Below are 13,735 nucleotides of genomic sequence, written 5' to 3'. Positions count from 1 at the left end.
ATTTTAAAAATTTAAAACAATTAATATTTCTGTTTCCTTTTATAAATTTCGCTCTAGTGGCGTAGACAGTTAAATGTTGGATGGCTTATTGACCACAAGGGTTAGTGGTTCAAACCCACCAGTCACTCCTTGGGAGAAACATGAGGCTATTTGCTCCCATAGCTTAACAGCCTTGGAAAAGAAAACGTTATGAGTCAGAATCAACTTGATGGTAGTAGTGAGTATGCCTTATCATTTTAGGTATGCTTCTTAAAATATTCTAACTTTTTTCATTAAGAGCAAAAAAAAAAGATTATTTGATGTGACTGCCATTTTGGTTATTTAAACTAAACAAAAGATTTCTAATGCGTATTTTTTAGAATTAGATATTAAAAGTACAAAAATTTCACCTTTAGTACACAAACTATGTGTACATATAAAATGTTACATGGGGAGCAGGGAAGGAGGGGGAAAATGAGGAGCTGATGCCAGGGGCTTAAGTGCAGAGCAAATGTTTTGAGAATGATGAGGGCAATGGATGTACAAATGTGCTTTACACAACTGATGTATGTATGGATTGTGATAAGAGTTGTATGCGCCCCTAATAAAATGATTTTTTAAGTTATAAGCCCCCAAGATAGTCAAATTCATCTAATGTCTTTAATTTTTTTAACAGCAATTAAAAAAAATTACAAATAAGCATGCCTCTAATAGAGTACCATCTTCCAACTGCACTTACTCTGATTTTATTATTGATCAATTTTTGACATGAAGTATGTCAAGGAAATAGGTTATTGTCTGATAAAAAACTTAATAAAACTGTGTGGCCTTTCTGGGAGACAGTATTAGTACAACACATTGTAGTATAATGGAGCCCACCGAGTTTATACAGCACACGAAATACTGTATTTTTATGAGAAAAGAAAATAGCCCAGAGTCAATTCCTCCTCACAGCAACCCTAGGGGAAAGAGAACTGCTCCAGGCTCCTAGGCTGCCCCCTCTATCTCCTGCAGAACAGCGGGTGGGTTTAACTACTGAGGGCGGGCTTAGCAGTCAAGGACTTAACCACTGTGCCAACAGTACTTCTCTTTGGGAAGCCCTAAACTTCAGTAGTCAGTGACCATTTAGAATTTTAGGAAACAGAATGAGGAAGTTAGCCAATCGATATGAATCTTTATAAACGGCTTTTACAATCACACTTCTAACCTAAGACAAATACTGCATAGGAAAAACTGTCAGAACTGTAAGTGCAAAATGTTCATTAAAAGCCCTCACTGCCATTGAGTCAATATTAACTCATTGCAACTTCAAAATCTTTTCTTTATGACAAACTTAAAAACAATAATAGAAAAGTTAAATCCAAAGAGTTGGCAGCAACTTGATGGCAGTGGATTCTAACTGCTAGTCTCAACCAAACTTTCACCTATTCCTAATAACAAACTTCCTAACTCCCTCACTGTCACCGAGTCGAGGGCAACTCACAGCAACTCAGTAGGACAGAGTAGAATTTGGCCCCTCTGCGCTTCCAAGACTTTATATGCGTTAAGAAAGCCCTTTCTCCAGTGGAGAGTCTGGTAGAACTGCTGACCTCGTGGTAAACAGCACAACTCTTAATTACTGTGCTGCCAGGGCTCCTAACAAATGTCGGAGAATTCCTAAAACACAAAGGCCTGAGGCCTTTGTTAGCTTTGTTTCTCTGCTTATTCTTCCCACCTTTCTTCATTCATCTAATCCTACTCTCCCAAATCCCCCAGCAGGAAAAGTTCTACTTCCCTCAGTGTACTCATGGCATATCTTGAAAATATTTAAAATATCAGTTACCACACCACATTGAAATATCTAGGCAACATGTCTTCCCCATGAGACCACTAGCCTAAGGAGTAAGGAAGTTCATATGTGTTTCTAATCTCAGATCCTGACACTAGTGGTGTTTCATAAATATTTTGCAAATGTAAAACAAAAGCATAAGAATTTTATTCAGCAACCATGATGTACATTTAAGAATGCTGAGACAAGGTCCTCTATTGTACTCAGTCTGGCTGTATAGACATATCAGAGTTGTGTGTGTGTGTGTGTGTGTGTGTGTGTGAGAGAGAGAGAGAGAGAGAGAGAGAGAGAGAGAGAGAGAGCGAGAGAGAGCGAGCGCACGCTTGAGAGAGATCGATCATTATTACAAAGCCCGGAAACTGTACGTGCCAAATAATTAAGAGGCAGGGTTCTTAGATTGCAGGCAACAAGGAAGGTTCCACACAGAAGGGTGAGGCTTAAGCTAAGGTAGTGGAGGATGGCACTTCCTATAGCAGAAATGGCCTGGAAAGAGATTAAAGAAGAAATAAATATGCAATGTTTGGAAGACAATGAGCAGATTATTTGACTGACCAGGGCACTTGGTTCTTGTCAAAGCTCATGGAGCTATCATGTGGCAAAACTCTTGTTAGTTGCTTTGAAGCTGGCGCCACCTCACAGTATCTCATTGCGACAGAACGAAACGTGGCTCAGTTCAGCACCATCTTCATGAGACACCACTGTAGCCAACGTATGCGATGAGTGCCTTCATCTTTCTGAACTATTATTTTATGAGTCATAGGTTTTCATTGGCTAATTTTCATCAAGCATTGATTCCTAGCTGTCTGCCACGAATGACCCTGCTGGTATTTGAAACACCACTGGTATAACTTCCAACATTACAGCAACATGCATGCCACCACAGTATAACATACGAACAGATGGGTGGTGGGTGGCAGAGGTAAATGAAGGTCATTTCATGAAGGCCAGAAATACAAGGTAATGGAGTTTAAGAAAGTCATACATAAAATGGTTTCCAGGAATAATATTAATTGGCTGGAGGATAGTTGGTAAAGATCTTGAAAGAAAACAATTTGTTAAACACATGAAAAGCTTTGTTATTTAACATGGACAGTAATTTGTTTTAGATCAATGTTTCATTTTAAAGATAAACTCAAGGATATTAGTACCCACAGAGTTGGAAGTAATTTAAGGTAGTGTTTAAATTCAGATCCATCTACCCTAAAACCAATACTTTTTTCTTGATGTTTGCTGAAGTTGCAGGCAAGGGATACATTGGGAGACAATTTCAACTGCGAGGGTTTAAGGCTGGCAATGCTGACAATGAAGGAAAAAAGGACAATAGGAAGGTAAAGTTTCTAAGATGGAATGCCGTGCAAGAGGATGGAGATGGCAAAGACAACTGCTGCAAGGTTTTGAACCTGAGTTTGGGGAAAAGGGGAGGTGGCAGCAATTTAAAAAAAAAGAAGAATACATGGGGAAGAGAGGTAGGAGATGAAAGGTGAAGGATCAAGTGTTTACTTTGAAGAGTGTGAAATTTACATGACAGTAAAAACTTCAAAAAAATCAAGAATGTGCTGAAGACATATTATCAGGTTAGTATCAGAGATAGTAAATTTCCAGGCAATTTTGTTAAGTGCTACACAGTTGGTTCCAACTCACAGTAACCTATGTACTTCAGCAGGAAATGTTGCCTGGTCCTGCCCCATCCTTCCAATTGCTTACCCATTGTTGCAGCCAGTGTGCCAATCCATCTTGTTGAGTGCCTTCCTGTATCTACCTAAACTTTTTTACATGTGGGAAAACTGAAGCTCAGAATAGTTACGTAATTTTCCCAAAGTAACAGAGTAGTTAATGGGACAGCTATGATTTGAATCCAGGTTTTTGTTCCAGAGACCACCACACTATTAACAACCACACCCTCTGCATTTTATTACATAATATTTGTATGCTATAATGCTATTAAATAGCTTATAAACTCTGAATACAGGAATATCTTAACCAACTTGTCTCCCTATGACCTAGTACAAGAATTTGTACTAAGGAAGTGCTTGAGAGATTTACAACAATGACAATGTGATGACAGCAAAATCCTTTGAGTGGAATCCTAATCTTGAGTTAAAGAACTGAGGAGAAGTGAGATGAGGTGGCCCTGTAAGAGGTGGGATAATGGCAACCTGGAATCCTGGTGCTAAAAGCAACAGAGCCCAAGGGCTGCCCATAAATCCTTTGTGTACATACACAGCAGGTATAAACTATGTGGTAATTATGTACTTACTTTTCAGACTGATAAACTACTTGGTGGCATATTCTTTTTCCCCCTAGGGACCTGGCATATTTCTTGGCCCAAATAAAATGTAGGCATCAAAGATTAAAAAAAATTGGTGGATGAATTTGGCCAGAAGGAGGTCTGTGGCACATTTGGGATATTAATTTCAATAAAGTACTATGAAAAAACAGCTGGATCACAAGAAATTAACAAAACTTTAGAAGGTAAAAACAAAGTCACAGGAGAAAACTAGCTGGGAAAACGGCATGATATAGGTCTGACCTCCAACTTCACACCAGCCAGGATGATTCCTATGAAGCAGAGGTAAGGCATGTCTCCACTGACCCTACTCAGTCACCAACCATCCCTCCCTCATCATTCTGCTCCTCCACTGGATTGAATAATCAATTGCAATGGCTAAACAGAACTCACAATGTTCATGATTTTGGAGTTAACAAGGGAAGTTAAATAGGTCACAAGTTTGCATCAAAAACATTAAGCGTTAATGACATGCTAGCAGGCATCTATATCTGGTCCTTAGCCTCTGCTGCTATGGCAAGAATTACAGCGCTTTTTCAGCACTGAAGAAAACGCCCAAAGGGCACCCCCACTCAGCACTACTAGCTCCCTGGGCTGGGACAGCTGCTGTGTGTGTCTCACGGTCTCTGCTGCTGCCGCCATAGTGCCTTCCTCGCCGTCTCTCTCTCTCCTGCTGCCGCTCCTCCAGGCAGAGCTCCTCTTGGCCCAGGGGTATCTCTTCCCCAGTCCCACCGCCCCTTGCTTCTGAGGTGGCTCACTTATAACCAGAGGAATGGCAAAACTGACTAATCCCCTCCTTAGAGTCCTCAACCTCTATTTGCATGTTCCCACTCTATCAGTGGGTAGGAGTTGCAGACTATGGAGAGAAGAGCCACACCAAGAAATTTCACTTCATTTTAACTAGTAAAGGAGATCAAAGAAGAGACAGAACTGAAACAAGGTTCTAATCTAAGGGAATAGTAGTGTACACTCAAGAGCACAGGTAAAGAAGGGATTCCACAGGAACCTAACTAACTGCATTTTCTCTTTTCAAAGGGAGTCCGTACCAAACATCAATTCTACAGTCAGTACTCCCCTTCCACGTCTCTATTTCTCTAACCATTAGCCTATCTTGACTAAGAACTGCTTAGGAAAGTATGATCAAATTACGAATGCCATGTATTTAACAAGACTGAATGACAATTTTAAGCTATTTGGAAGAAAGGAGTCACGAGACAGTCCGTCTACCTGAATGTCACTGTGGCCAATATCCATTTAAGTCTTTCAAGACCCAGATCAAATCTCAGCTTCTCCAAGAAGCTCTCTACACCGATGTTCTCGCCCCGCAGCTGGAACAAATCTTTTCTTCCCTATACTGAGCACGGCACTGACCAGTTCACCTGCTATTACTTAAAATGTCTTTCTCTAGTTTCCATGAGTCTGCCATAGGAAAAACCTCTAATCCAGTGGTTCTCCACCTTCTTAATGCTGCAACCCTTTACTACAGTGCCTCTGCTGTGGTGACCCCAACCATGACATTATTTTCAATGCTATTTCATCACTGTAATTTTCTATTGTTGTGAATCAGGCGACCCCTGGTCGTTCGACCCCAAAAGGGGTCAAGACCCACTTATACAACATTCCTTCCCTATTAAGGAGCTCTGGTGGCACCATGTCGGCTAGGCATTGGGCTGCTAACCATAAAGTCAGTGGTTTAAACTCACCAGCAGCCCCGTGGGAGAAAGATGAGGCTAGATGACAGTATCTACTCCCATAAGGGATTTATAGACTCAGAAACCCGAGGGAGGGTCGATGAGTCAGAATCGACTTGATTGCAGTTTTTTTGGGTTGTTATTTCATGATTGATAGAGGGTCAACAACAAAGAGAAGACGTGACAGTCAGAGAAGATGCGACTGCGTGGAGACTTCTGACTGTCACAAATAGGGAGGGAGAATGGCACTGGCATCTAGGGTTTAGGAGGCAGAGTTAATGCTACCCCCTTACAATGTCTGTCCTAAACCAAATTAATTATCTGGCCCCAATACAATCCTGTTCTAAGTAAAGCAGAGAAGTAAAAAACCCTAAGTTTCTCCATCAACTTAGTCTAGTGATGACTCCTAAATTTTTTACACTCCTTCTTGTACTGACTAAAAACTGGATCTAAAGGAGAGTAAAAACACCCTTTCTAAGAAGCTCCACTTACACTCCAACAAGTAAGGAGTTGGTTTACCAGTTCTCACTTACTGTGTGCCACAGCCAAACTCCACCCCTGTATCTCCCTGTCATGGCTGATGGGTCCAGCTTAGTTACAATCTCCCACGCCACTGGTAAGTCTATCCACAGCAGAACGTAAACAGCAACGTGTGATGGCCATCCACAAGGACGCTCCACTATCAGCTAGACCCCTCTCTGCTCCGCATTTTATTTTCTGAACAAAATTTAAATTAAACATCATTTACATTTTCTTTTTTTTGTTTGTTTTCTTTTTTTCATCATTTACATTTTCATGCACTCATTCATACCACCAGGAACAAAAATCTGAAAGACTACCCAGGATTAGAGATGTTGGAGATGGCAAACAATTCTCCTTCAGTATAAAGTACAAACTGGGTTTTTAAAAGCGTGAGCCACCCTCCAGTCCAAACTGCCTCTTAAAAAACTTGTTTACTATCCATTTTTAAAAATTGACAATTGTTCCACCTACCACAAAGGTAGAACCTAGCAGCTGTTATAAAGAAATGAAACAAGCCCGGGCAGGAAGTATATATTTTGAATCCAACTGAAACCACAAGGGAAGCAGAAATTAACTGCCAAAGTAATTTAGCCAATATCCAAGCAGGTTAAACACTATTAATAGCATTATAACAAACAATAGAATCACAACCTCAGGAGACAGTCATTTCAAGTAATTTTTATAAAAGGGTTCAAATCGTTTGTGGAAAAAAATGAAAATTAAAAATAACAATTTCTCCACAAATTTTTTAAATCCTCCTCAGAGTGATGCTGTGTTGGATTGATTTTCTAAGACCAAAGTTATTTTACATTTTGTTTCGTAAGGAAGGGGAATGGGGCAATGAGGAAAAGGCTTTGTAGACCACATGAATTAATGTTAACATGTGCTCTGGAATTTCTTGAAGCTTTCAGACAGTGTATACATGGCCCAACATTACCAGATTCTTTCAAAACCTGGAACCTATGCTATTTAGCACATATATTTCTACCAAACATTCCCACTAACTTCCCTGTCCCCAAATGAAGTTCTTTTTACTACCTTTATCCAGTCTCAAAGACAAGAGGGGGGCTCTGTAGCTCCTTGGCCAAGATTTACAGAAACAAATTTTTATTTTACATTGGTCATACATTGGCATGTAAATGACAACCACTTTTCTAGTCCTGGGAAGCACTCTTGTGACCGCTCGAGACCATTGCCACTCATGGTAACAACATCTCTGCCACAGAAGCGTGCCAGGGGAATTCAGCGCTTCACTATGAAGTATCATGCAAACAAAATCTGACTAGAGGGAATTTGTGGACCTTTCCCTTAAAGGGGTCTAACACAAGTCAACTTCAAGTGGCTCTAATCAGAAAGCCTTCAGCATAGAAACAAAGTAGAAAATAATGAAGAAAGTAAAGGAGAGTCAGTCTAAATAGTGCCTCCCACAATGGCAACAGATGTCATTCAGTGGCACCTGTGCCACCGTCTACAAAAGGATTTGACCTGACTGGTATTCCCTTATGGCTATGATTATTTTATTTTCTCATCTTCCAAAAACAACTCTTGACGAGCCCTTCCACTGTCTGGCACACTCCAACCCTCTCCCACTCCTGCTTTTCTGACTTTGGGATGCTAATTTCGATATTTGCATTTCTTAAGAATATGATCCCTTACCTATTTTCTTATCTATGACCTATCCTCACCCTTCTCCTACACACTAAATGACCTATTCAATATGCAACTATCTTTTACTCAACAGAAGTCTCAAAATCTTTGAAAAAAATCTTTCTCTTTTGTCATAAATCAAGAGAAAATACTTTGAATCTCCTTCAATTTGAGTAAAAAAATTCTCACATCTAAAGTCATTTCTTTTTCTTATATCGTGTAAAATAGTGTTTTATTTTCTCATTAGAGAACATTTCTTAATTTATTCATTTGGAGAAGCTTGTCTCTTACTACAAAAAAAAGCTTTCTTTTTAACAAAAAATTTTATCATTCTTTCTTACCAACAATATCAACTTTGACCTGCTTGTTCTTCTCTGTTCTACTTCTACAAGATTAATTTAGTCGCCTTTATATTTAATTCCTTATCTTATTGAAGTCTCTGATACTTCTTCCTTATTTCTGACTGTTGAAACCACCATCTTCCTTCCCAGATGCCTACAATCCTATCACTTCCATACCCAGAGAGCACAGCTCATTTACTCTATGGAATTAAAATGGAACCGAGACAAGACTCATTTCATCTACTTGAGAGAAGATCTGTTGTTATGCAGTTTGAAACTGCCCACTCATGGGCCCACATCACCTACATAGGTTAAGTAACAAAAACTCTTTGTACAATCAAGGTCACTAAGAATAACACCTATAATCCCAAGTGCATTCATTCAGCAATAGTCACATCCTTCCATTCCATTTTCATCAAAGAAAAGAAAGTGAGCATAATATTTCCCTGAAGACATGCATTCTCTAGTCTCACCACAGCAGCCTTAAATATGAAGTGATTCTATGAAGGAAGAGGAACGAAATGCAGGCTGGGGAGAAAGTCTTCATCCCACTCCCTAAGTCTCCAACTCCATCCCCCACTTAAGACAGGTAAGACTGAGGGAAAGAATGGCTCCAAGCACGTTTAAAAGACTCTAAACACCCTTAAGAGATTCCAAGAGACTGTGTCAGTGCAATGGGTAATCTTTCAGCAGCTAGCCTGGAAGCTGACACCCACCATTAGCTGCTGAAGGAGCAAAGACCTGGGAATCTGCTCCCTTAGACTACAAACCAAACCTGCTACTGAGTCAATTCCGACTCACAGTGATCCTATAGGGCAGTGTAGACTGGCTCATTATGGTTTCTGAGCTTGTAAACCCATCCCTAGAACAGTTGGTGGGTTTGAACTGTTGACCTTTGGTTAAGTGCCCAGCACATAACACACTGCACCACCAGGGCTTCTACCATCAGAAGATTGCAGCCCAGGAAAAGCCTATGGGCCAGCTCTATTCTAATAGGGTAGCTCCGAATTGGACATGACTGGAGGGCATAGAGCAGCTAACAACCCACCTCTTCCAGTTTACCTGTTTTAACTAAAGCTGGAATCTGTTATTTAAACACTGTACTCATTCTTTTTGTCCTTGAAAGAATTAAATTCATCTCAAATTGTCTGTATACCATTGATTCTAAACTGGTATGTGAATTTATAAAATATAAGGCATATTAATACCTCCCTCTCAAAAGCTCACAGCTATCAAGTCAATTTCTAACTCATATTGATGCTAAATAGGTTTTCCAAGGCTGGAATCATTTACAAGCACAGATAAAGTTCATCTTTCTCCGAGAGTGGCTGGTGGGTTTGAACCACTGACCTTGTGGTTAGCAGTCCAAATGTTCAACCAGCAGGGTTCCTATATTAACACCAGCACCTCTCAAATCCAATTGACTTTCTCATTAAAAGTATAACCACTCCTCTAATCTGCTTTTCATTATATCCTTTTAGAATACTACCACTATATTTCTAGCCTTTACTTCCACTGCTACTGATTAAGTTTCATATTACATAGCGATTCTAAACAAATCATCTTGGATTCCTCACTATCCACTCATTTAAACGCAAAACCTTCTCAATATGGTTACCATATCAAATATGCTTCTGACTACCCTGTATTATTAAAAAGAAAATCCGATTGCATTTTATTTTTCTTCCTAGTATTTGACACCACCTAATATATACTGAGGGGACAGAGGAACCCAGCCAGCAGCACAGCCTAGCTACTTTGGAATTAAAAGACCTGTTTTGATTTATAGAGTTCCCACATATCACCTACATGGTCCTCAGAATTTTCAAATCTTTGTGGGCTGGGCTAAACATGTTAATCCAAAGAACCGTAAATCTTGTCCAACTGGATTCATTTATTTCCTTAACACCCCTCCCTCATCTACCTACATATCTCTGCGTAAACTCTTCTTCTATCTGGAAGCCCTTCTTTTCAATCTGCACCTTCCAGAATAGTCTACTCTTCAAAGTCCGTTTTTAAAATGCCATTTCCCCCCTTGAAACTTAGCAAACTATGGGCTCTGTTAAGAGGGAGATGGGGTGCTTTTCTATTCTCAGCAGTTGGTACAATGCTTTCCACAGAGCAGGTGATCAACAAAACATCTGATGAATCATGAGTGCATGGATGGGTAAATGAACAAAGGAAGCCTTTCTTGACACCCCCCCCCCTACTGCTCAAGCAATCCCCTGCCTTTGCACTCTTAAAATACTTAGCATACTTGGGGTTGTATTTTATTTACTTGCCTAGTAAGAGATTAATTGTAAGTTCACTAGATTGTCCCAGTGGTTTTCATATTCCCCTACAGCACTTGCCACAGTTGTTTACTAAATTCAGCCATATGATAAATAGTAAAGGAATAATATGGGCGGAAAAAAGATCTCCAATAGACAGATATTATTCCACATGGACTGTGGTCACTGGGCACACATGTTGTGTGCATCTTGTCTCTGTGTTGTTCTTCTATTCAACCACAGTCCCAAGACCTTATCATTTCCTCTTCTACATGGAAGCCCTGGTAGTGTAGAGGTTAAATACTGGGCTTCAATGCACATGGTCAGCAGTTCAAAACCAGCAGCAGCTCCATAGGAGGCACACAGGGCTTTCGACTCCAGTAAACCGTGACAGTCTTGGAAACACACAGGGCTATGAGTCAGCATGGACTCTCTGATAGTGAGTTTTTTGAGTTGATAGGAGACCTGGTGGTGAAATGGTTATGCATTGGGCTGCTAACCACAAGGTCTGCTGTTCAGAAAAGGCAGCCTTTCTGAAAGACCACGCTCTCTGCTCCCATAAAAGGAAACTCACAGGGGCAGATTTACTCTGTCCTATAGGGTCACTATAAGAATGATCTCAGGGCAGTGATGATCTTTTTTTTTTTTTTAGTTCAGTGAGACCCTCAAAAGTAGAATAGTCAACCTTCCTTATCACTGTCATGAAACTTACAATGAATGTACACATAGGGTTCCCACTCACACACATCACGACTTTCACTTCACTAAACAGACCGGCTTGGTGATCTGCTTCCTTAAAGACTACAGGGGGCAGTTTGCAGGTCAAGAGGGCTTGCTATGAGTTGGAATACACTCCACAGTCCCCAATAACAGCAGCTAAAGTGGCATTTCTGCTCCCACTGAATTCTCCCTTCTACAAGGTATGCAACCACTTTTAAAAGTCTCCCCACAGGGCCTGCCTTTCTTGCTTCAGTTTTAAGGTCTTCCTTCCTCCTTTCTAACTAAGCAGCAGCAACTCCTAAATTAACACCAGGCTTCAGCAACCTTCTATTTCTCTGCCATCAGGAGGCTTGACCCCGTTTTCCTCTACCACTAAGACCTTTATTTTGCTTGCCTGAAGCTTTCTGGCTGCCCAACTGCTGAAGCGTTTCCATTCAATAAGCTCTCGCCATCATGCTCGAAGTGCCAACGTCTCTGAATCTTTCCTTTCCTGAAATGTGTACAGTTGACACCCTCTTCCTATGCCAGACATATACTCTATACCCATGCGTCACTCTACCTCGCTAATACCAGTTCTTTACACCTCTCTTAACGAAGACACACGAGTCTCAGAATGGTGTCTACAGACTATACTGATTCCAACCCAGTATCTTCTGAGGAACCCAATCTAGTTCACATTACCTTTCCTCTCCCCACCCCCCTTAGACCCTCCTCAGCCACCCCAATGACAAACCCGAGCTCACACTATTTCACACTATTCCCGACCACCCAACAAGAACAAGTCCCAGTTTCCAAGGGCCTCCCTTTCTCCCTGCCCCCGCCCCAGGTGTGCAGACTTCCAGCCGGTCCTCGCCTCCTGCCCCGCTCCAGCCAATCCCGCATCACACTCCGCTCCCCACCGCCGCCGGGATCAGCCTCCTGCTCCCCACCTGCCTACCTGCCTCTCGACTCGGGGTCGCCGCCGCCGCCTCCCCGGCGCCTCTCCCCGCCCCTCCCCGGCGAGCCAGGGCGCACGTTCTCACGCTTCCGCGACCTGTCGCCCCGCGCCGCGCCGCGCCGGCTGCGCTGGAGCTCGGCCAGCCCGCGGGGGCCGAGCTGCCGTCCGGGCGGGCGTCCCCGCTCCGCCCCCTCCCGCGGAGCCCCTCGCAGCCCCCGCCTCCCGGCTGGGGAAGGCGAGGAAGCAGGAACTCCCCCGCCAGCTCGGCTCTCCCACCTCAGTGTCGGTGGACCCCCAAGCTACAGCCCGCTCCCGGGACTTCGGGGCCGGCCTGGGCACTCACCGGAGGTACTGAGCGCTCTGCAGGCTCATCCTCCGCCGCCGCGTCCTCCCGCGAAGCGTCCGTGGGTCTCTCAGGCTCCTCGGAGCGGCCCCGCGGCACCGCGGATGCAGGCGGCCGCCGCCATCTTCCTCTCCTCGGGCTCCTCCTCGCTCGGCGGGGGGGTGGGGTGGAGGGGGTGAGCGGAGGGGAGGGAGCGGGGAAAGCTGCTCTCGCTGCTGCTCCCGCCCGTGGGGCGCAGGGACACTCCGACCCGGGAGGGGGGAGGGGAAGGGCGAAGGGGAAGGGGCGGGGGAACGAGGGAGAAGCGGAGGGAGGAAGTAGGGCTCCCTCTCGCGAGAAGTCAGCGGGACCGTGCGGCTTCCGCCTCTCTGTGGCGCTCCCTCCCGGGATCTGCGGGCTGGGTCGCGTTGGTGCGGCTGCGGCTGAGCGGCCAGCGGGTGGCGCTTCGCTGCTGACGGCTAATCCAGCCCTTTCCTCCCGCGCGAGGGGCCAACCCCAGCCTCACCGGGAACATCGAGCCCAAAGTAGCAAGGAGTTACACTCAAAGTCTTCCCCCGCCTTTCCACCGCGCCCAATGTTCCTCTTCCTTTTTCCACTCTCCCACTTTTCCCCACCGGAAACGCCACCTCTTCCTCCTACGGTTCCGTCGGCCAGCCCCTGGTCTCTTCTCTTCCCTCACGTGCTAACGAGTGACGTGAGGACCCCCTTCCGCTTCGGTGCAGCCCCTCCCCCTGCACTCGGGGAGACTGTTAGAGGCGCCGGGGTGGGCGCAGGGGCGCAGGGGTGGAGGCACGAGAAAGCACAGCCACCGGATTGGATAAGCAGCTGCCATGGTAACTGGAGGCTATGGTTATATTGTCATAGTAACCTGTATGTGCTGAGAGAGTGACCCTCCCGTAGACGAAGAGGTTCCCGGGAAGCCGCCCAGGGTTTCCCCTAGCTTTCTCCTCTGTCTTAGAGGTCGTCCCCAGCTCGGGGGAATCCGGGTAGTTCTCCCAGGCAGGGAAGCCCATTTCCTCCTCCCTTCTTTCCCGCAGCCATAGGGGGGTGGGGGAGATACCCGAGGCATTCACCGTGCGCTTGCCCGCCCGCCGCGGCCGCAGCACCTCCATAGTTCCTCAGCTCCGGGCGTGGAGAGGGCCCTGCACTCGAAGCTGCAGGCCTTGAAAG

At 44.1% G+C, this 13,735-nt stretch overlaps 1 protein-coding gene across 5 annotated transcripts in view; it reads right to left on the bottom strand.

Annotated features, from left to right (window-relative positions):
* Positions 1–12,849, bottom strand: part of SMG7 (SMG7 nonsense mediated mRNA decay factor) — a 94,159-nt gene extending 81,310 nt beyond the window's left edge. For 3 of the 5 annotated variants that reach the window (XM_075528206.1, XM_075528216.1, XM_075528211.1), the window contains exon 1: positions 12,566–12,705. Coding sequence is in view for 1 of the 5 variants with exons in the window: in XM_075528209.1 (XP_075384324.1) it covers positions 12,566–12,594 (29 nt within the window). In the remaining 4 variants the exon portion in view is untranslated. Of the gene's footprint in view, positions 1–12,565 lie in introns of all 5 variants that reach the window. The other 2 variants (XM_075528223.1, XM_075528209.1) reach the window with 2 other exon arrangements.
* Positions 12,850–13,735: the final 886 nt, after the last annotated feature.

This window comes from Tenrec ecaudatus, chromosome 1 (genome assembly GCF_050624435.1).
Source record: "Tenrec ecaudatus isolate mTenEca1 chromosome 1, mTenEca1.hap1, whole genome shotgun sequence".
NCBI lineage: Eukaryota > Metazoa > Chordata > Mammalia > Afrosoricida > Tenrecidae > Tenrec > Tenrec ecaudatus.
Note: the sequence above shows the minus strand (reverse complement) of the source record. Positions and strands in the feature narration are given on the sequence as shown.